This window comes from Moschus berezovskii, chromosome 13 (assembly GCF_049115385.1).
Source record: "Moschus berezovskii isolate FMDL1 chromosome 13, NW_MosBer_1.0, whole genome shotgun sequence".
NCBI classification, from domain to species: Eukaryota; Metazoa; Chordata; class Mammalia; order Artiodactyla; family Moschidae; genus Moschus; species Moschus berezovskii.
In genome coordinates this window covers 16,765,751-16,788,941 of record NC_142472.1, presented here as the reverse complement: position 1 = coordinate 16,788,941, position 23,191 = coordinate 16,765,751, and the positions used below count along the sequence as shown (strand labels likewise).

Genomic DNA, 23,191 nt, shown 5'->3' with positions numbered 1-23,191 from the left:
AAAGACACTTTTTAAAAAGAGAGCAAGACAGATCACAGGTACGCTGGAATCACAAGTTTGAAAGGAAAAGGGCAGCTAGAGAGGATTAAGCAGTAACAGAAAAAGGGCAGAGACAAAGAGGCCAATCAAAAGGGGAAGCTCAGAAATCAAGTGGAACATCTATGGAGGAAAGAATCTATTTTAGATAGAAAAAACTAACTGAATCTGAGGCCACTCTTCCTGCCCAAGGAGCAGGGACCTCTCAGCAAGTTTCTCCCCTCCCAGCCCAGAGAGGAATCCTATTCACGCCAGGACTGAGCAGTCACTACCCAGTCATTCAAGGCAGCACAGGAGATGCAATCTGTTTGCTCCTCCTACTTTCAAACAACGCAATCATCCTGCAGTCATCAAGAGCCTGTACCCCTGCGACTCATACTACCACCTGAACGATATTTACAATGTGCTCTAAATGGCAACACACTCCAGTGCTCTTGCCTGGAGAATTCCGTGGACAGAATTCCTGGTGGGCTGCTGTCCATGGGGTCGCACAGAGTCGGACACGACTGAAGTGACTTAGCAGCAGCAGCTGTATCAGAAGGTAGGGGAGTACTGAGACATTTTGGAATGACTACCAGCCATGGCACTAAGAAAACCAAACCTCAGCTAACTGGAACATATTGACACCAAATAAAAAGAGGCAAAAAAATTTTAAAAAGACACAAAATCCACCTACAACATAATAAAGTTATGTGTCAGCAAACCTTGATTCTTCGGATGCTGACGATTGCCTCTGACACCTTCTCAACAGCCGAAGGGAAGAAGAGGGTGACTGTCAACCGCACAGCCCCGTACAGCGACACTGCCACAAATACACGGCTGGCTGTGATCACGTTGCCAAGGAGCACGTAGGTGGTGAAGGTGACGAAAACGATGATTTTGCTCGCAACAAAAAATGATGCCAAATTCATTCCTCTAAGGTAGGAACTTCTCAGAATCTTGGAAATTTCCTTCCTAGAAAAAAGAGCGTAGGAAATAGGTTTTAAAAGAAGCATCCACATCCAAGACATGAATTCAGTGCCCTGTGTGAGCCCCTTTCTAGGGAGTGGACACAGATTAAGATAACCCATCCCTCACGTCCTGAAGACACTGCATACCCGGGGCTCTGCCCTGAGACAAGAACCACACGCTTCATCACCACTTCACTCTTCCAACTAAATAGGAGTCTTGATGTCACACTCTTAAACATTTTGGGTCAAGGTTTGGACTTTCGTTCAACCAGCATTCATAGCAAGTCCTGGGCTGAGTTCTTCACCGATGACAAAGAGACAGAGCCCGTCCCCTCCAGGAGCTCATGAAACTGGGGAAAAGAGAGGAAGCAACCCCAGAACGGAGGGATACCAAGACAACAGACGGAGGCAGTGAGCAGAAAAGCGCAGAGGCGCCTTAACTCGGAGCAGTGGCTTCAGGGCCGGCCACAGGGACGAGGAACTCGAGAAGACGGGCTGGAGGCAGCCAGAGAAGAAGGAAGACACAGCAGGGGGAGGGGCGCTCACAAAGTGCAAAGTGAGAGGGGACAGGGAGCAGCCAGAGAATTCCCAGCACCTTGTGCTGGAGTACAAACACTCATCAGATACTTAAATGAAAGATAGAAAAAAAAATTCTATAAACATAGAGCAAAGCATAAAAATTATTTTTATGACTGTTTGGAAAAATACGGATTCATAAAATCTGGCCTAATACATGTACACTCAACCTCTATAACCTCCCCATTTGTGCTATATAAGTTATCGTTTCAGTTTAAATATCATTTTAAATGCTAACATCTTAAATCATTGCTCATTTGGGATGTACGGTATTCAAGAAATACTTGTTATTTAATTTCTATATAAGTAGGAAGCATATATATCTATTCCTTTACTCAAATGACGTCTCTCCTATTCTACTTAACCGTCCTGCTACATGTATAAAGGGTGAACTAAAGAGTATTTGAGCTTACCCTAATCTGAAAACTTGGTAAGACTTCTAAACTATTCAGTAAATATGAAATAAACCAGAAAATACGTGTGTGTACAAAAACTTACCTCCTCAAATTGGTGATAAGGTCTGCAAAAGACTTCTCCCAAGCATACATTTTTATTATTCTGATGCCGGTTATAACTTCATTCATGGTCCTGATCCTGGTGTCTGTGAAGCCTGCGGTCTTACTCCTAAGGGGACAGATGTGAGAGACGAGCCTTGGTGACCACAGCAAGAATTTCCTTACAGCAGCAAGGGCACAGCCAAGCACCAAGAATCAAATGATTCCCTACAGCTCTCCTTAGCTGACAACATAGGCAGATCCTACTCAAAGTACAAACGAAGACTTCAATTAGGGAGTCACCCATTCAGCCCACTTCAAGAAGTAACCTGGAGAACTTACACGATTGGCTAAGGAAGACCTGAAATGAGACAGATACAAACAAGGAGATTGTGGTTGGGTAGAGAAGTCAGAAAGACACCCAAATCTAACAGGAAGGCAGTGTCAGTGATGTAATAAAATAGGAGTAAAGTGCTGGGGAGCAGAAAAGGTGGGGTTGTTAATGGCACTGGGAAAGGAGAGCAAAAAAAGCTTCAGAAACCTGGAAGCACGAGAACAGACCCTCAAAGAATAAGGAACAGATTTCCACAGCAAAGATAGGAAAAGAAATTCCAAGTAGAGAAAAACACAACATGAAAATGTATACACACAAAAAAAAACAGCACAATATCTCCATCACCTGACAACTTGGACAGTGACCCACCTCCAACCCTCTGGGACCTGTTTCAGCTCTAATTTATCACCATTAGGTCCTTCATCACCAGTCTCTTTTCTATCACAAACGCTGCTGGGGCTGGGGCACTTTACAAAGTCATATTTAAGATTGATCTTGCTCTCTGGGTGCTTATAACGTTGTATTAAAAAGAAGATAACAGACATACACACACCTGAAAATGGCTCTAACACAAGCATAACAAAAATATATGCATCTGGAACTGGGCCTCTAAGGTTATTACAATTTAATAAAGCTTGAATAACATCATTTAAGGTACATGCTGCTTAAGGGCACTCTACTTATTCAGGTATGGTGCCTGGAGGAGTCAGCAAATGACTTCAACCAGATGGTAGATGTTAATCAATTACATATTAGCAATTTTTTAAACCAGTGTGTGTCTTACCGGAGTGATGAAAACAACTTCCCGACGCAGCTTTGTAAAGGCAGAAGAATAATGAGAACCGTCATCCCAGCAAGACATGATATTCCTATTTCCATCCAGAGCAGGGCGGTCACTACGATAGCCTGCAGTGGCCCTGCCCACAGAAAGTGCAAGAATATCGTTACCTTAAAAGAAAAAGACAAAGCCTTCTTCAGTTCAGTTCAGTTCAGTTCAGTCGCTCAGTCGTGTCCGACTCTCTGCGACCCCATGAATCACAGCACGCCAGGCCTCCCTGTCCATCACCAACTCCCGGAGTTCACTCAAACTCATGTCCACAGAGTCGGTGATGCCATCCAGCCATCTCATTCTCTGTCATCCCCTTCTCCTCCTGCCCCCAACCTTTTGAACTGTCGTGCTGGAGAAGACTCTTTAGAGTCCCTTGTACTGCAAGGAGATCCAACCAGTCCATTCTAAAGGAGATCAATCCTGGGTGTTCATTGGAAGGACTGATTTAGCATCAGTTGCTAATTTCAGTTGCTAGTTTCAGTATTGCTGAAACTGCAATAATTTGGCCACCTCATGCGACGAGTTGACTCACTGGAAAAGCCTTCTTAGGACTATACAAAAACAAAACCTATAAGGACACAATTTAAAACAATTTACTGTCAAAGAACAGATGGGGACCTAAACAGAAATGATCATTGCTGCTGCTACTGCTGCTAAGTCACGTCCGTCGTGTCCGACATTGAGCGACCCCATAGATGACAGCCCACCAGGATTCCCCGTCCCTGGGATTCTCCAGGCAAGAACACTGGAGTGGGTTGCCATTTCCTTCTCCAATGAGTGAAAGTGAAAAGTGAAAGTGAAGTCGCTCAGTTGTGTCTGACTCCTAGCGAACCCATGGACTGCAGCCTACCAGGCTCCTCTGTCCATGGGACTTCCCAGGCAAGAGTACTGGAGTGGCTTGCCATTGCCTTCTCCAGAATTGATCACAGTGGGTTTTAAGCCTGCTAAAGCAGGAATCTAAGCATCTGCCTGAGATGATGCTGTTCCAGGGTAGCACAAAGTCAGCTGAAGCAATGTCTAGGGAGAAGCTGACTGGCAGCCCCGGGGAAGATTTCAATTTTGTCTACCCCAGAGGTGAGCTCAGGGTTTCCCCAAACTCTGTCTACTTCAGAATTCAGTCCTTTTGTCCCCCTCCAGCTGCCCGGCACCCCAGGAAAGTCTTAATTCCCCCACACTTTCCAGTAATTATTTGTGTATTTACCTCCCTAACAGGTTGTGGCTTCTCCAGGGCAAAAACTAAATCTTATTCATCCCTGAAACTGAGAAGTGGCCTCTGTTCATGTTTGATGAATGAATATCTGAAAGAGAAGTTCTAATGAAATATAGATTTGACTAGAAGCTATAATGCCAGGGGTAATGTGATCTATTCATAAAGTGTAAAAAAAGATTGTAATGGGACAGTGGAGAGCAGGTTGCTTCTGGCTAGGGACTACCCAATTGGCATTATTCTTCACAGGTTCCCTATGGAGCAGGCACTGAACAGGGCACAGGGGAAAGAACCAGCCCTGCCCACTAGGCCTTCAGCACCTCGAAGAGGAGGAAGACAGTGAAGGCAGCAAACTGACATCATGTTCCAAGAAGGGCCATGCCAGAAGGACCCCTAACCAAGGGGGACACTAACCAAGCTGGGCAAGAACTCTGCTGCCTGCCTGTTACTAAAGAAGAAATGAGAACCCTGGCTGACACCAAACCCTAGAACCTGGCATCCCAATAAGCTGAACGCAGTGTGAAGGATGGGAAATGGAAGAGGATCCCTTGGGCAGCTCACCTGGTCAAACTTGTTCACATCGTTGGACAGTAGGTTGACTATCTGGCCTGTGGTGGTCTTCCCCATGGCCGAGTTACTCAAGCGAAGGGCCTGAAATGAAAGAGAGACAGAATTGGATTCCTGTGGTGATACCAAGTCACTCTTGGAGCATAACTCAACAGAGAACGTTTTGATGGGATTATGACCAACCTAGATAGCATATTAAAAAGCAGAGACATTACTTTGCCAACAAAGGTCCATCTAGTCAAGGCTATTGTTTTTCCCGTGGTCATGTACAGATATGAGAGTCGGACTCTGAAGAAAGCTGATCGCCGAAGAATTGATGCTTTTGAACAGTGGTGTTGGAGAAGACTCTTGAGAGTCCCTTGGACTGCAAGGAGATCCAACCAGTCCATTCTAAACTAAAGGAGATCAATCCTGGGTGTTCATTGGAAGGACTGATGCTAAAGCTGAAACTGCAATACTTTGGCCACCTCATGCGACGAGTTGACTCACTGGAAAAGAGTCTGATGCTAGGAGGCATTGGAGGTGGGAGGAAACGGGGACAACAGAGAATGAGATGGCTAGATGGCATCACCGACTCTGTGGACATGAGTTTGAGTGAACTCCGGGAGTTGGTGATGGACAGGGAGGCCTGGCGTGCTGTGATTCATGGGGTCGCAAAGAGTCGGACACAACTGAGAGACTGAACTGAACTGAACTGAGCTATGTCAGGTTGAGGAGTGTGACCCCTGACAGTGGGACTCTAGGGACCCACATTTGTCCTTCAACCCCTCAATGTGGTGACAGCCATGTCCACAAGAACAGCTAACAGACAGAAACAAAGCCCCCAACCCTGTCTTGTTTTTGGTTTTGTTTTTTTTTTTTGATTAATTTGGACATGGGCAAAATATAAACAGATATATTAAAAGGTTCCTATTTACTTTCTAAAGGCAATGTTACACACAAATAAATGGTAATTTTTCATGCAGAAAACACATATTTTGAAGAAGTAGATACTTGATCCCTAATTTTAACAACTAAAATAAGGCAGAAACGCACACCAACTCTGACTTTAAACTGATCATCAAATGGAAAAAAAAAAAAATCCACCTAATTGGAATTGATGGACCAAAACGCTGGTTTTTGAACAAAAGTTAACATGACACAATTATAAAACTGCAGCCAACATAGAAATCAAGAATCGGTCACGATGGTACACAGAATAAAAAAAACAGAACATGATGTGACAGTCGTATTATTAATGAGGAAGACATGACTTACAAGTAAATCTGCCCAGATTTAAGCTTCCAACCATGAAAGAATAATGGATACTGGACTTTCCCTCGATTTCAAAACTATAAAGTTGGACAAAATATACAAAGTACCTGTTTTCAGGCAGTGAAAGACCAGCAATGCAGAACTGTGACCCCCAGGAAGACGTGTGCCCTGTGACTGGCCTGTTTTCTCCCTGGGGGTATATTGTGCCCAAACAGAGTTAAAGTGTCACTGAACTGAAGAGGAAGAAATGGAGGCTCTAAGTTGCAGAAATGGCTGTAATGTGAGCAGGAAGAGCAGAGGTTGAGCCCAGAACATCTTGTGGGGATTTCCCAAGGGACTTTGCCCGAACTTCACTATATGTGAACAGAGGCAGACTCCATGGGGCCTCGGTGAGGTCACTAAGTGCCAGGAGACTGCAGATTCTACCCAACAACAAGAAAGAGATCTTCCTAATAAACACCTCAGACATTCAATTCAGCTGTCAGGAAGGACATGACTTATACACTAGAGTAAGAACCATGTACTTGGACTAAGTTCAAAATGGAAATAACTGCCCCAGACAGACGAACAGAACCAATCTAACAGGAATTCCACATCAAAACAAAACTCAATACCATCTAATCCAAGGCTTGTTGATTTTTAGTCACTCTGTTGTGTCTGACTCTTTGCGACCCTATGGACTGTAGCCTGTCAGGCTCCTCTTTCCAAGGAATTCTCCAGGCAAGAATACTGAAGTGGGTTGCCATTCCCTCCTCCAGGGGTCTTTCCGACCCAGGGGTTGAACCCGCATTTATAGGTTATAGTAAAAACAGTTCACATTCAGTTTAAACAACATACAAATTAATGCTATTATTTTAGTTCTATATTTACTTAACATGTTACAATGCGATATTATCAATATTTGGTTAAATTTGTTTTCCTTGTGGACGCAAAATAGTTCTACCTTGAGAACAATAAAAGGCAAACAAACTAGATCAAATTTGCTCTATAAGTCAGACCCTAAGTTATTAACTTTTAATAAATCAAGAATTTCTAAATATTGATTAACAATTATAAAAGCCTACCAATTTTTTTAAGGGACAATGAACATGTACAGGAAATTCACTACAAAAGAAACACAGAATGTTAATGAAAATTTGCTAATAATCAAATATACTCAAAATATGACATCCAAGTTTGGCAGCGGTGTAGGACCATCTCATTTCACCAAAGAGAATATAGGCAGTTAACTCTTGAAGGAAACGTAGCATATCAAAAGTTTTCCAATGCACACACCCTGAGAAATTAAGGGTATCTCGAAAGGTTTGGCTTTAATCAGGTTCATTTGTACTGCTATTTGTTAATATATAAATCTGGAAACGACCTAAATGTCAAATTACTAAAAATTAGAAAACAATCTAAAGATCTAATTACTGATTGGTTCATTTGTACTGCTATTTGTTAATATATAAATCTGGAAACGACCTAAATGTCAAATTACTAAAAATTAGAAAACAATCTAAAGATCTAATTACTGATTATGTTAGAATCCGCAAGGACATTAAGAACAATACTATGAATTGTGGAGTATTCATTCTATCGAAGGAGGGATCCATTTATGAGGAGATGGAGGTAGGGAGCAGAGAAATCACATATGGGACAATTAGGAGAACTCTATGATGAAAGTGAAAGAGGAGAGTGAAAAAGTTGGCCTTTCTGAAAACATTCTGAAAACTAAGATCATAGCATCTGGTCCCATCACTTCATGGGAAATAGATGGGGAAACAGTGGAAACAGTGGCAGACTTTATTTTTCTGGGCTCAAAAATCACTGCAGATGATGACTGCAGCCATGAAATTAAAAGACGCTTACTCCTTGGAAGGAAAGTTATGACCAACCTAGACAGCATATTGAAAAGCAGAGACATTACTTTGTCAACTGAGTGACGGAACTGAACTGAATCTAGAACAAAACAAATTTTATTCAACTTTTAAAAAAATATAGTGCAAGAAATATTAGTCATTCCATTTGAAAAGTAAACAATGTCTCCTTTCTCAACTGTTTTGAATCAGATGTGAAACTCCATAACCCACATTCAGTTCAGTTCAGTTCAGTCGCTCAGTCGTGTCCGACTCTCTGTGACCCCATGAATCGCAGCATGCCAGGCCTCCCTGTCCATCACCAACTCCCGGAGTTCACTCAAACTCATGTCCATCGAGTCGGTGATGCCATCCAGCCATCTCATTCTCTGTTGTCCCCTTCTCCTCCCGCCCCCAACCTTTCCCAGCATCAGAGTCTTTTCCAGTGAGTCAACTCGTCGCATGAGGTGGCCAAAGTATTGCAGTTTCAGCTTTGTAGCATCAGTCCTTCCAATGAACACGCAGGATTGATCTCCTCTAGAATGGACTGGTTGGATCTCCTTGCAGTCCAAGGGACTCTCAAGAGTCTTCTCCAGCACCACAGTTCAAAAGCATCAATTCTTCGGCGATCAGCTTTCTTCACAGTCCAACTCTCACGTCCATACATGACCACGGGAAAAACCATAGCCTTGACTAGACAGACCTTTCTTGGCAAAGTAATGTCTCTGCTTCTTAATATACTATCTAGGTTGGTCATAACTTATGGAGACACAAATATCACTATCAAAGGAGCAGAGGAGAAAAGAATGTTCTTTGCACATGAATTGAGTTTTCCAGACTAGTGAGAAGGAAAAACCCTTTAAGAATCCAATGTTCATTTTAACTGCATCTTCCCCCAAACCCTGCTGCAGTTAGCCTTTAAAACCAAAGACGAGAACTCAGTTCACCATCTTAATGCTGCACTCCCCTCATCACCGGCAAGACTTATATCCACTGATGACCCTCAGTGCATAGAAGCGCTTCTGTCCCAGAGTGCTTCACATGAAGATGCTTTTTGGGTTTTTCATACATTATAATTCTATCTTTTCCCCTGCCATCAGGTAATCCCTTCAACTGACTAGTTCACCATTACCTACTGCTATTTCTAAACTAGTTCTGGCATCATAATATCATAAGTGAATCAGAGTAGCAGACCCCGAGTAAGAACCTAAAGGACTCAGAACAGAAAACAGACTCAGGCACTAGTCACTTATTTTGCATTTGGCTTATTTCCTGGTTCATAGCCCTGCCCCCCCCAGAATTGAGCATGTCAGATAATGGGAATTATTCCAACAGGCAACTAGGGTGAGAGTATGTTTAGCTCACCTGAGATAGAACTCTGCTGTATTTTTCCCAGAGTTGCTTAGTAATGCTGTCATACCTGCTTTCATGATTGCATAATCTAAAGCCATTCATCTCTGCTTTTGAGGGGCGGACGCAGAAACTGCCTAATATCTTCCACCAGCATGAGCAGAATGGGTGACTATTAAACTAATGAGATTGCCATAAAACTAATCACATTGCCTCTACGGTGCTGTAGAGAGAAAAACTCACTGCGCGAAATCAAAAACAAAGTCAACACAAGATCAACCACCTGCTGTTCTCTCATCTGACAACTCCACTGCCTTTTTCTTGTTTCTGGCCTGATTTTCCATGGCTGGCACGCAAGGCAGCACAACTACTCAGCTCTCTGCAGGTTTTGAAGGATATGGCAGTTAACTCCTGCAACTACCATTAGCTTTCGTCTAAAACCACAGCACCTACTGGAGGTACCAGAACGCCATGTATACAGAGCTGACAAGTGAGCCTCTGAGCGTGAGAGTCAAAATGTGGACTCCAAGCAACCCAGGCTCTCCTGGTGGCTCAAAGAGTAAAGAATCTGCCTGCAATGCAGGAGACGTGGGTTCATCCCAGAGCTGGGAAGATCCCCTGGTAGAAGGGAATGGCAAGCCACTCCAGTATTCCTGCCTGGAAAATCCCATGGACAGAGGAGCCTGGTGGGCTACAGTCTACACGGTCGCAAAGAGTCGGACACAACTGGGCAACTAACACTTTACTTTAAGCACTACTGGTGCCACCATGAGGTCAGGCTAAACACGTGAACCCCTCAGGAGTAGTTTCTGCAAATTCTCAGACCTCATCCTCTCCAAGGACTTTAAGTCACTGAGATGATACCCTGGGAACTCCCTTGCCCCCAGCCTGGGGAACTTTTGTGGCAATGGGGCAAAGCTCACAACTGGATACACCTCTCCAAGAGCTACAAAATACAAAGAAACTATATGGGACTAAAAATAACCATGCTCATGTGCAGTTGGGACAAATTCTGGACCAAAAGATACAAAAGAGAACCAACTGCCATTTCTGAAGAGCCGGGACCTAAACCAAAGGTGTGGCTAAAACAGAGTGTCCCCCTCCCCCGCACTCAATACCACAAAAGGATAGGCAAACCACCTAAACTACCCCTCCAGCCCCATCCCTGACCCACCACAACCCTCACCCCATACAAGGGATGAACCTGCCCTCCTCACTTGGGGAGAGAACAAGAGAACCTGTTTTACCTCCTACAACCAGTGCAAGAGCCCCAGGACAACCTTGGCTGAATTTCTTATGGGGCCTCTAGGCAATTTCCCTTGACTTGGGGAAGACCAAGAACCCTGGTCAGGATCAAGTGAGCTAGGGCAACAGAAAGGAGGAAATCCACAGAAAGGGTGGAAAACTCCATGATGGAGAGAAAGGAGATCCAAGAACATGCATAAATGTACATTTAGGGCTCAGGGAGAGAAGACAATCTCAATGAGAATACAAATCAACCGAGCCCCCAAAAGAAGGAAGGGGAGACTTCTATCAACATTTTTCTTTAATGAATGTTTCCCTACATCTAAAGATTAATAATCTATCTTCTCAAATGGAATGCTCAGTGGTAAGAATTTATAAGTGAGGCCATATGCTGTCTTTTAAAGCAACTAAACTGAGAACCATTTTTCCAATTATTTTATTGTTAGTATGCCTCCTTTCAGATCAAAAGAATACAAGGGGAAAACAACATACCCACTCTAAACTCACTGAGGGTAAATAATTTCACTGAGAATTTGTCAAAATGATACTATTTTGTAAGGGTTTTTCCTAATGTTTTCTACATAGCTAAGTGTTGAATCTGATTGACAAGGACAAGCAATAAACCTAATTAACCAATGGTGCTGACTTATAATGTCACAGAACTAGTTGCATTACCCTTCCCTAGACGTCATCTTGGAAGCTTTCAGAAAATGAAATCTGTGCAGCAGAAAAGAAAAACAAAATGACAAAAGTAGGAGATGCTCCCAGTTTTACAACCAAACATATCGAGAGCAGCGATGCCTTAATTTCTCTTACTGATGCAAATTAAAGAATTAGAAGAAAAATGCACAGAGCCAAGAGTACAAGCTCCTCCCAGAAAGCCATCTTTACACATTCTTTACCCAGTTCCATGTCCCTAAATCCCACGTTCTCCCACTTAGTGGAGTGGAGCATATAAAATATCAGATGGTATCCAGAGCTGTAAATTCCCAGAGGTCACAAGTGAAGAAAACAGCATGGTTAGTTCAGCTAATAAGCCCCAGAGGGAGGAGGAAGCAGGAGATGAAAACTTCAAAACAGAACCAAGGCAGAGCTGATTGCTCGCAAAGGCACCTAGAGAGGATGCAGTTCTCTCTGAAATGCCTTCCTTTTCCTCCATAACTAACTCAAAGTCATCACCACAGCTGAGGGCCTGGGTGCACAGGAAATTGTTTCCAATGAATACTGAGTACATGTATGACCTCTACCTTTTCAAAAAAAGCTAACCTAGCTTTGAGGACAAAGTGATAAGCCAGCCACCCAAGGACGACTCCTATACGATTCCATATGTGAGGTTCCTCGAACAGACAAATACACTCAGACAGAAAGCAAAATGGAAAGCTGACACTCACAAGGTAGACACCTGATGATGCATGGTGGTGATGCCTGCACAACAATGTGGATGGACTTAACACCACTGACTCAACTGTAGACTTGAAAACAGCAAACCTAGTCAATTTTATGCTTTGACTGTGAAACAATTTAAAAAACAATGACCTTTGAAGACCAAAATGAAAATAACCACCAATCAAAAACTGTAAACGCAATGAAATATTTTTAAAGAATGAAGGAGACGTGAAAACACAGGTAGACAAAAAAATTAGAATGTTTAAAAATAGGTATGAGTCATGATTGTAGCACAAACCCCAGGGAAAGGAGAAAAAATATACATGCTGTTCATTCCCTTTCCAGGGAGACACCACATCTCCACCAGGCCGACCTGGTCTGCTGTTCCCTTCACCATTCTCCAGTACAGAGTTTCCTGAACTTTCTCCATGATTAAGAATCCCTGGGGCACAGATTAACCCATACAGATTTCTAGGCCTCTTGCTTAAAAAATGCTAAGGGAGGGACTTCCCTGGTCCAGTGGCTAAGACTCCATGCTCCCAATGCAGGGGGCCTGGGTTCAATCCCTGGTCAGGGAACGAAGATCCCATATGCCCCAACCAAGACCTGATGCAGGCTGGGGGGAGGAGTAGGTGGGCTATATGGAAAGAGCAGCATGGAAACTTACATTACCACATGTAAAAAGTAGTCAATGGGAATCTGCTTTGTGACTCAGGGAATTCAAACCCAGAGGGGTGGGATAGGGAGGGAGGTGGAAGGGATGTTCAGCTGGGAGGTGCATTGCTAAGTCGCTTTACTTGTGTCTGACTGTAGCCTGCCAGGCTCCTTCTTCCATGGAATTTTCCAGGCAAGGATACTGGAGTGGGTTGCCATTTCCTTCTCCAGGGGATCTTCCCGACCCAGGGATCGAACCTAGGTCTCCTGTCTCCTGCACTGCAGGCAGACTCTTTACCATCTGAGCCACCAGGGAAGCCTGAGATTTAGAAACCCGCCTCTAAAACAGAGATACTCTAAACTTGTCCTGGAAAAGAATCCACCTGCAATGCAGGAAACCCCAGTTCAATTCCTGGGTCGGGAAGATTTGCTGGAGAAGGGATAGGCTACCCACTCCAGTATTCTTGGGCTTCCCTTGTGGCTCAGGTGGTAAAGAATCTGCCTGCAATGTAGGAGACCTGGGTTCAATCCCTGGGTTGGGAAGATCCTCTGGAGAAAGGAAAGGCTACCCACTCCAGTATTCTGGCCTGGAGAATTCCATGGACTAATACAGTCCATGGGGTCACAAAGAGTCGGACATGACTGAGCGACTTTCACTTTCTTTCACTTTCAGGTGGTGAAGAATCTGACTACAATGAAGGAGATGCAGGAGACCTGGGTTTGATCCCTGGGTAGGGAAGATCCCCACCTGCAATAGGAAATGGCAACCCACTCCAGTATTCTTGTCCAGAGAATCCCATGGACAGAGGAGCCCGGGGAGCTACAGTCCATGGGTTTGCAGTCGACACAGCTGACTACACACGGCACAGCACATACCCAAAATTTAGGACTTTAGTTACATTAACTTTTGATGGGAGGGGATAGGAATTTTGTTGTTGTAGAGGAATTTTTGAAAGAAAGCAGGTATTACCAATTAGCTTTCCAGACTGGTTGCCTGGTAAAAACCTATCACTGCCCTTTACGCACAGTCCGCCTCCAGGGGTACGTACATTGTCCCTACAGAACTGGCACAGCTCAAGTGGTACAGTGGGCTACCAAACTCGGTCTCCCAAACAACTGCCACAAAATAAATCCCATCTGAAAGCAATTTTGGCATATGCAGCCAAAGGGGAAAAAAAAAAAACACAGATCAAAAAGACATTCCATGTAAGGCCGTGACCACAAACATCTTTCACCCGAATACGAGCGAACAGTGAGTCCCTTCAACCACGAATGTAGCTACTGAGGAAGTAAAGGTCAGTCAATACAGTGACGAAACTGAACACAAGCCATATATATACTAATATGTGTGACTGGATAAAGACTGGAAAAGAATCCACAAAAATGATGCCTGCCATTATAGGATGGTGGTGTTTGGGGTATTTCCTTCCAAATTCTGGAATAATGGTAAGCAAACCAGCGATGCTTATGAAATAGCCCAAGTTTCAAGGCAGAATGCCTTTGTGGATTCCTATCAGAACTAGGATTTCCTAACCAACACTTTTCTCCCCTTCTATAATAAACCCCTGCGAGCTGAATCCTTTCTTTTCTCCATCTCTCATGAATATTATAATGCATTAAAAGGTCCACAACTAATTCATTTTGCTATTTGTCTAACATGTACTGCACTACATCAGTTCACATATGAGATGAAATAAGAGATTATTCTTTTCTTTCAATGACCTACCACTCCCACTAAACTCTTCACTAAATGGGCAAAATAGTAAGAATGAAATGAAGGAATGAATAGCCAGACGTGATGTCCTTTCCAATCATTTTTTCAGCTGACTCACAACTTCACATATACCCACACACAACAGCCTTCATTGCATTTTCCTAAGTCACTACTCTGATCATTTACTACCTTAGTCAAAATATCCAAGGGTTCCCCTTTACCAGCTCAGTAACTCCAACAGCCTTAATTAAGCTCATGATCAAGACCCTGGTCCCAATATTCCTCTCTAGACGTATGCTGGAGCCTCGCGCTATACCAACGGTGCTTCTACAATTCTCTGAACAAATCATTTCGGCTTTCTACCGCAACACTGCTTCATGCATGGACCGGCCCCCTGCAGGCATACACACTGACACAGAATCACAGACATGCACACATCACTCCACCCATCGGAGGGGTCCTCTCCTAAACCATTAAGTCTGTACACCTGTGTACCACTTTAACATCCATATTTCTATTTGGTCTAATCCCAGGTATTCTAGCCTTCTGGACTGAGTGACAGTAATGAAGATGACAGGAATGTGTGGACACTAGCTAAATGCCAGACACTAAGTTAAATGCTTTACACAGACTGGCTCATTAATCCTCTCTACAGCCATAAGTGCTGGGTGCTATTACAAATGAGGAAATGTAGGCTGAGAGCAGTTAGCCCAAGGCTAATGTCTACAAAGGAAAACTGTGATTCATACAAAAGCGCTCAAACTACAGAGTCTTGTTGTGTGTATGACCCTCCACCCTCCTAAACTGAATACATGACTCTGTAGCAGGTGTTCTGCAAAACCAGTGCTCCCAAATACCCCATGAAGCATATCCTCTCCTTCAGTGTTTAAACTCAGTGTCCTTCACCCAGACAGATGATGGCTACCTGAAACCATGAAATAGAAATGGTATGGATACAGGAGCATGTAAGTCCCCCCAAATTACAAACTTCTGAAACTAGAACTACATTGCTTAGATGAAAACTGAAAACGGATCTAAGGTAAGTAAGAATATTTCTTTAAGGAGGATGCTAATGTATAGCAACAACCTCCCTGAGTGGTACTGTATGGATATCAGTACTCATACTCTATGGTCATTACAAAGGTGAATTAGGGCTTCGTTGGTGAATCAGCAGTCAAGAATCCACCTGTCAACGCAGGAGATTTCGATCCGTGGGTCAGGAAGATCCCCTGGAGAAACAAGCGGCAACCCACTGCAGTATTCTTGCCTGGGCAATCACATGGACAGAGGAGCCTGGCAGGCTTCAGTCCACGGGATCACAAAGAGTCGGACAGGGCTCAGCGACTCAACAACAACACGAACCTAAGTGAATACTAATTGTTCCTAAGGGAACTACAGGGCTAGGGTTCTGCCAGTCTTTGGTAAAAACATCTTCATCAGCTACAACACTTAGATGATCTTCTTTTATGTGTGTTTCTATTTAACCTTATTTAATCGCCATTGGTTAATTCACAAACACTGGCCTCACACAAACACAGCCAGCAGCTCTAGAACGCTACCTGAACCAAGCTCACCTACACACATACTTCCCCGTAAGACACATCGCGGTCTTCTGCTTCGGAAGACGAGACAACACTTCAGCACGCTTAAGCTGCAAATTGCCCCCGAAAAGAACAAAAATACGAAAAGCAAGGCACCAAGTAGACCATGAAAAAGCCAGCTGTTCCACAGTATAAAAGCAGAAATACGTTCCACCCCACTGGGAATATGCATGTCAGATGACAAGAAACTTAAGGGACTGTATGAACATGGGCAGAAGACCAGGAAAGTATCCCAATTTTTAAAACTAGTTTTAGAATTATAAGTAAATTTTGTAGTGATTTTTAGAATTACAAATAAATTTTAGCAAGTAGGCAAATTCCCAAATACAGAATCTATGAATATTCAGGAATACTGTTGTTTTTCAAACACTACGTCAAGTACCCCCATGGACTGTACCCGAAGGACTGTAGCCCACCAGGCTCCTCTGTCAAGGGGACTTCCCAGGCAAGAATACTGGAGTGGGCTTTCATTTCTTCTTCAGGGAATCTATCCTACCCAGGAACTGAACCTGTGTCTCCTGCACTGGTAGGTGGGTTCTTTACCACGGAGCCACCAGGGAAGCCCTATGCTGCTGCGAAGTCACTTTAGTCGTGTCCGATTCTGTGTGATCCCATAGACGGAAGCCCACCAGGCTCCCCCGTCCCTGGGATTCTCCAGGCAAGAACACTGGAGTGGGTTGCCATTTTCTTCTCCAATGTGTGAAAGTGAAAAGTGAAAGTGAAGTCGCTCAGTCGTGTCCGACCCTTAGCGACCCCACGGACTGCAGCCTACCAGGCTCCTCCATCCATGGGATTTTCTAGGCAAGAGTCCTGGAGTGGCTTGCCATTGCCTTCTCCGAGGAAAGCCCTATAGATCTACAATAAAAGAAAAAGGGAAATTGGGATGTTTGCAGGGAATCAAGTCATCTTAGAAGCTGAAACAACAAATGACGAAATCTCTCCTGCAAACTACAAACACTAAAGAGAATTAGGATGAGGCATCAGTTACATTAAGAAATCTGGCACACTGATTAGAATCTACAGGTCAATCTGCCCTGGGTAACAGGCAGCAGAGAACACTCTGTGGCCTCCCTGACTATCCGCTCTGGCTTTACCTGGCATTGGGAGCAAACCAACCCATTATCAGACTCACCATGGGAAAACATGCTTCTTAAAATCTCTGTGCCATATGACAAGACCATCCTGATTACTGACACTGTCACGCTGCCTGCCCCAGGTCTGAACATCCACAGCATTCAGGCACGGAGAAAGGACAGGACTGGCAAACGGGAGGTACATTCTCACGACTGACTTTACCTGGAAATTGATAACTGTCCTCAGTGCAGGCTCAGCTTGCTTTAAGGTTTCATCTTTCCCCATCCCAGGTCCACCTCCCGTGCCCTAAGCCTGGGGAGTTATTACCCTTTGAGATTTGAAGCTGGGGCAGTACTTCTTCTCATGTGCCCCAACCATAAACAGAAAAAGAATTAAAACACTGGTCTCACTGTAAAGGTGATAGGTGACTCATGCTGGGAATATCACCAGGGACTCCCGGTTTTCTAAAACCAGACATTATAAGGTTTAAACCCTGTTCATTTAACCTATATGCTGAGCACATCATGAGAAACACTGGGCTGGATGAGTTACAAGCTGGAATCAAGATAGTAGGGAGAAACATCAACAACCTTAGACATGCAGATGATACCACTCTAATGGCAGAAAGAGAAGAGGAAGTAAAGAGCCTCTTCATGAGGGTGAAGGAGGAGAGGGAGAGTGCCAGCTTAAGACTAAATACTGAAAAAAAACTAAGATCATGGCATTTGGCCCCATTGCTGTTGCTGCCAAGTCACTTCAGTCGTGTCCGACTCTGTGCAACCCCATAGACGGAAGCCCACCAGGCTCCCCTGTCCCTGGGACTCTCCAGGCAAGAACACTGGAGTGGGTTGCCATTTCCTTCTCCAATGTGTGAAAGTGAAACATGAAAGTGAAGTCGCTTGGTCGTGTCCCACTCTTAGCGACCCCACGGACTGCAGCCTACCAGGCTCCTCTGTCCATGGGATTTTCCAGGCAAGAGTACTGGAGTGGGGTGCCATTGCCTCCTATTACTTCATGGCAAATAGAAGGGGAAAAGGTCAACGTAGTGACAGGTTTCCTCTTCTTGGGCTCTAAAATCACTACGGATGGTGACTGCAGCCATGAAATCAGAAGACGATTGCTTCTTGGAAGGAAAGCGATGACAAACCTAGACAGTGTGTCGAAAAGCAGAGACATTACTCTGCCGACAAAGGTCTGTATAGTCAAGGCTATGGTTTTTCCAGTAGTCATGTATGGATGTGAGAGTTGGACCATAAAGAAAACTGAGCGCCAGAGAATTGATGCCATCGAACTGTGGTGCTGGAGAAAACTCCTGAAAGCCCCTTGGACAGCAAGGAGATCCAACCAGTCAATCTTAAGGGAAATCAACCCTGAATAATACTTTGGCCACCTGATGTGAAGAACTGACTCCTTGGAAAAGTCTGATGCTGGGGAAGACTGAGGGCAGGAGGAGAAGAGCGTGTCAGAGGATGACATGGCTGGACGGCATCACTGATGCAATGGACATGAACTTGGGCAAACTTCAGGAGATGGGGAGGGACAGGGAGGCCTGGTGTGCTGCAGTCTAGTCCTTTGACGGATCCGTGTTCTTAATGCCAGTTAGCCAACTTCACAAAAAACACAGCCCATGTTGCATAATCCCGGTATTTGGTAAGAAGTTCAAAAAAAGCAAATGCCCTAGAGATCTGAGCAATCTGAATAGACACCATGAGCTGCTTCAACAGACCACCAACTGGCGTCACTAATCCAAATAAAATGTCATGTTCATAAAAACTTTTCACTTAGTCCTCAAGTCAAACAGAGAAATCAATGATCAAGTGTGAATGTAAAATAATGTCATCACAATAAAAGAGAATCTGGAAGTTCCTTAAAATACTGAAGATAAAATTAGCATATAGTATAGAAATTCAACTTCCTGGAGACGCACTCAGAAGAACTGAAAGCACAGACTTGAACAAATACTGGTACGCCCACGTTCACAGCAGCATTATCCGCAACAGCCAGAATGTAGGAACAACCAGAATGTCCTGGGATGGTGAAAAAGTCCTGAAGATGAATAACATTGACAGCTGAACAACGTGAACGGACCTAATGTCACTAAATGGTACAGTTAAAGAGTTAAAATGGGGGCGTCCCTGGTGGTGCAGTAGCTAAGACTATGCACTCACAATGCAGGGGCCCTGGATTTGAGCCCTGGTTAGGAAACTAGATCCCACATGCCGCAGCTAAGACCTGGTGCAGCCAAATAAATATATTAATTTTTTAAAAAGAAGTTAAAATGGTAAACTTGATGTTGTGTATATTTTACTACAACTTTTTTAAAAAGCAATGACCAAAAGTAATTTTACCAAAGCAGTCAAAAGGTAAATAAATAAGTCACCTGTATATATGATATATCCCAAGGATCATTCAAAGTTACAACTGTGACTTAGCAGCCGTTTATAACACCCAAGCCGATTTCTTTCCAGGACCAGAGATCAGGAGGTGGGGCCTGAGCACGATTGACAGTCGTTCCGAGGGGCCTTTCAGAACTGTTCAGCAGCACCAGCTTTTGCCCTAAGTAATCAGTCTGCCGGTAACCTGCAAAGAAGTGTTGAATTTCTCCACCCCAGTGGGATCCTAGATGCAAGGCTGTGCAGGAGGAAACAGTTCTCTCTCACGTTTCTGGAATTTTTGGTTATGTCTGTGGTTTACCCCAACAATACCTGACTTTGTAAAGGGACAATTCTCTTAGCCTAATCAAGCCAGCAAATTAATGGCTTTGGGAGATGTTTACATTCATCGAAGCAAATGTGCCAGGGCCAGATTGGATTTCCCAAAGGCAATGTTCTAAAGTGTTAGTGCGAAGAGGAAGAAAAACAGGTGGACCCTGACTCACCTGTGAAGCAAAGAGAGCTTTATGTCACTGAACCATCATATCTAACAAACGATTTTTACAATGTGGGTTTTGTGAAATTTCCTATTTATTTAGGGGAGCTAGTTGACTCACTGGAAAAGACTCTGATGCTGGGAGGGACTGGGGGTGGGAGGAGACGGGGACGACAAGAGAATGAGATGGCTGGATGGCATCACCGACTCTGTGGACATGAGTTTGAGTGAACTCCGGGAGTTGGTGATGGACAGGGAGGCCTGGCGTGCTGTGATTCATGGGGTCGCGGAGAGTCGGACACGACTGAGCGACTAAACTGAACTGAAGCATGATCTGCAAAGACAAACATCTAGCTAAATTTTGGGAATCAGAGTATCTATCTCCTAAATAGTAGACAGTATCATAGAATATCAAACAACGTGATGAATGACAAGGAAGACCCCTGACCAGAGTGTAGGGGCACCACGGCCATTTCCACATTACCCAGGAGGAAACTGGCTCAGATGCTGCAGCCAAACACAGACAGTGAGATGCCAGGCCCTCGGGGATGACAAAGCCCTGAGATTAACAAGACTTCGCTCAAGGAAAATGAGGAGACAAGTCACATTTTGCCAACAAATGTACCCCCAGAAAGCAGAAGTCTAAAGAAGTAGCAACTAGAAGTGAGAATTTCAGTTTAAACTGTTTGGCTTTAGACTTCAATGACAATTTTAATTGTTTTGTAATAAAAATTATATATATTTAAGGTGTACAACGTGACACTCTGATACAGACAATGGCAAAAATTACTATAGTAAAGCCACTTAACACATTGACAATGTTGTTGTCCTTTTTGTGTGTGTCTGCTATCTCAGTAAATTCCAAAGTATCAAATGAAAATTCTTAAAAAAGTAAACAGGGAAGAGATACCCAGGATCAAGTTTGTAAAGGGCACTTCAGCCGCTGACACTGGCGATTTCTCTGTAAATCCACCTGAAATCCTCACTCCCTTCACACTAGTTAAGGGCACGGTAACCTTTTGGAATAATTTTATGGGTATTTCTCAGCAAAAAAGCACGAAAAACATCAAACCAGGTCACACTAAAACTGCTATAATGCTTACCACAGAAAAAAAGGAAATCTATTATGAAAAAAACTACATGAATTGGCAACCAATAAATTCTCTCCAAAATTACTAAAAATAATGAAAATTTTCAAGTTTTATCCTAACATCTATTTTCTTTATGACTGTTATGAACAATCACAACTATATAACACAATGAGTGAGTCTATATGTGGCATGGATTCCAATTTTTTAATAAACATAATTATAATGAACATGATTAGATGCAATGTTCGAAAAAAATAAGCATTCCCTTTCTCAAATACATTCTTTTCCCCTAGATTTAATATTATAGATCAATTACAGAAGCTTTCTAATAAATACAACTTTGTGTAAATAAAGGTTTTCATGAACCACAACAAAATTTCCACTAATACCACTGCGATTTCGGCATGAAAACATTAAAAACCAATGTCATATCTCCGATGCTTATAGACGTCTTTATAAATTTACTGAATATTATGCAAGAGCCTGTGAATAAACATTATCAAAAGCTGTTCTGATCTGATCTCAATACAAATCTCTTCATTATGTTTTCGTAACGTTTTCTTAAACAACAAAATCAGCTGGATGCAAAGAGCAAACTTCCGTAGCATGGTGAAAATAATTATTAAAAGAAAATGTTTTTCTTGGGTACAATGTGTCTTACTTTTTTACTGAAGCAATATTATATGTTACACGTGTACAACGGTGATTCACGATTTTTACTAGTCATAAAATTTGTAATTGACAGAGAACTTTCCCAAAATGCTTCTGGTACTTCATGAGAGGTACACACTTTGCTACCGAGTGACACTTACCTTGCGGTAAATCATGTGGCACATGGCTACTCTCAGCCTCATCCCCGCACACTGGACGTGGTAGAAGTACAAGTGGTGTAGAATGGCCAAGACAAGTGTGCCGGCACTCAGCACCCCGGCATAGCCATAGGCTTCGTACAAAGCAGCGGAATCAGAGGGATCGTAGTTTTCAAAATAACCAATAATTTTCCCCAAAATTATGGGCTGAACTACTCTCGTACTTTCCTAAAAACAAATTTTAAAAAATCTTCATTAGACATACAAGCCAAATCAGGTTTTCTTTTAGGCTTTGGTTTGTTGGTGGTGTTTTGTTTTGTTTTTTCCAGTCGACAGAGTAAAGACTTTATTCAGCCCTAAAACCTTAAATCATAAAATCTAGTTGGGAGATTGAAGCTAATTGGATTCGAGGGTGCTAAGTCGCTTCAGCCATGTCCGACTCTTTGCGACCCCATGTACTGTAGCCCACCAGACTCCTCTGTGCATGGGGTTCTCCAAGCTAAGGGTTGCTATGCCCTTTTCCAGAGGATTTTCCCTACCCAGGGATCAAACCCAGGTCTCTTAGGTCTCCTGCATTGGCAGGCAGGTTCTTCACCACTAGCACCGCCTGGGAAGCGACAAAGCAGGTTTTCTTAACACACCTTAACTTTCATTATTACTTGTTAAAAAGGCATCTTGACAAAATCCAACATTCCTAGTTAATCTAAAGAAAAAATCCACAGATCCACTATCTTCTATAAGACAAGCAGACAACTGTTTTAACCTAAGCAAAATTGTGATAAAGACAATAAAGCCTTAGTACTCCGTGGTTAGTACATTGTGGATGCTCAATAAATATTACAACCAGTGCTTTAGAACACATTTGGTAAAATACCAAGTTAGTCTTGGCTTCAGATGAGCAGAAGAAAAAGATAAGAAATTTGTTTCCATATGAACAAGCCCTTTTGGCAGCCGGCTCCTGGTCCCGTGTATTCTCAGTGTCCCAGCCCAACAGAAATTCAAGGTCGTTCACGTACGGGAAGACCACTCTTGCTTTCTCTGCCAGCTTTAAGAGCCTTTATGGAGGGGAAGCTGAAGACGGCACAGGAGTAAGACAGGGAGATCGTCAGCCTCCCCACAAATACATCAAAAACTCATCAAGAGGGACTACCCTGGTGGTCCAGTAGCTAAGACCCCGTGTTCCCAATGCAGGAGGCTCAGGTTTGATCCCTGGTCAAAGATTCCACATGTAACAACTAAGAGTTTGAACAACTGAAGATCCTATATACCACAACTGAGACCTATAGCAGAAGCCAAATAAATATTAAAAAAAAC

General features: G+C 43.4%; 1 protein-coding gene across 4 annotated transcripts in view; it reads right to left on the bottom strand.

Moving 5' to 3' along the window:
• LOC129556455 (ATP binding cassette subfamily C member 4 (PEL blood group)) overlaps positions 1 to 23,191 on the bottom strand; it is a 187,185-nt gene that overhangs the window by 117,924 nt on the left and 46,070 nt on the right. For 3 of the 4 annotated variants that reach the window (XM_055426562.2, XM_055426563.2, XM_088842652.1), the window contains 5 exons: positions 21,881 to 22,105; positions 4,988 to 5,077; positions 3,175 to 3,338; positions 2,061 to 2,186; positions 741 to 990 (listed from right to left, as the gene is read on the bottom strand). In XM_055426562.2, the coding sequence (XP_055282537.2) occupies positions 741 to 990; positions 2,061 to 2,186; positions 3,175 to 3,338; positions 4,988 to 5,077; positions 21,881 to 22,105 (855 nt within the window). The remainder of the gene's footprint in view (positions 1 to 740; positions 991 to 2,060; positions 2,187 to 3,174; positions 3,339 to 4,987; positions 5,078 to 21,880; positions 22,106 to 23,191) is intronic. The other variant, XM_055426564.2, reaches the window with a different exon arrangement.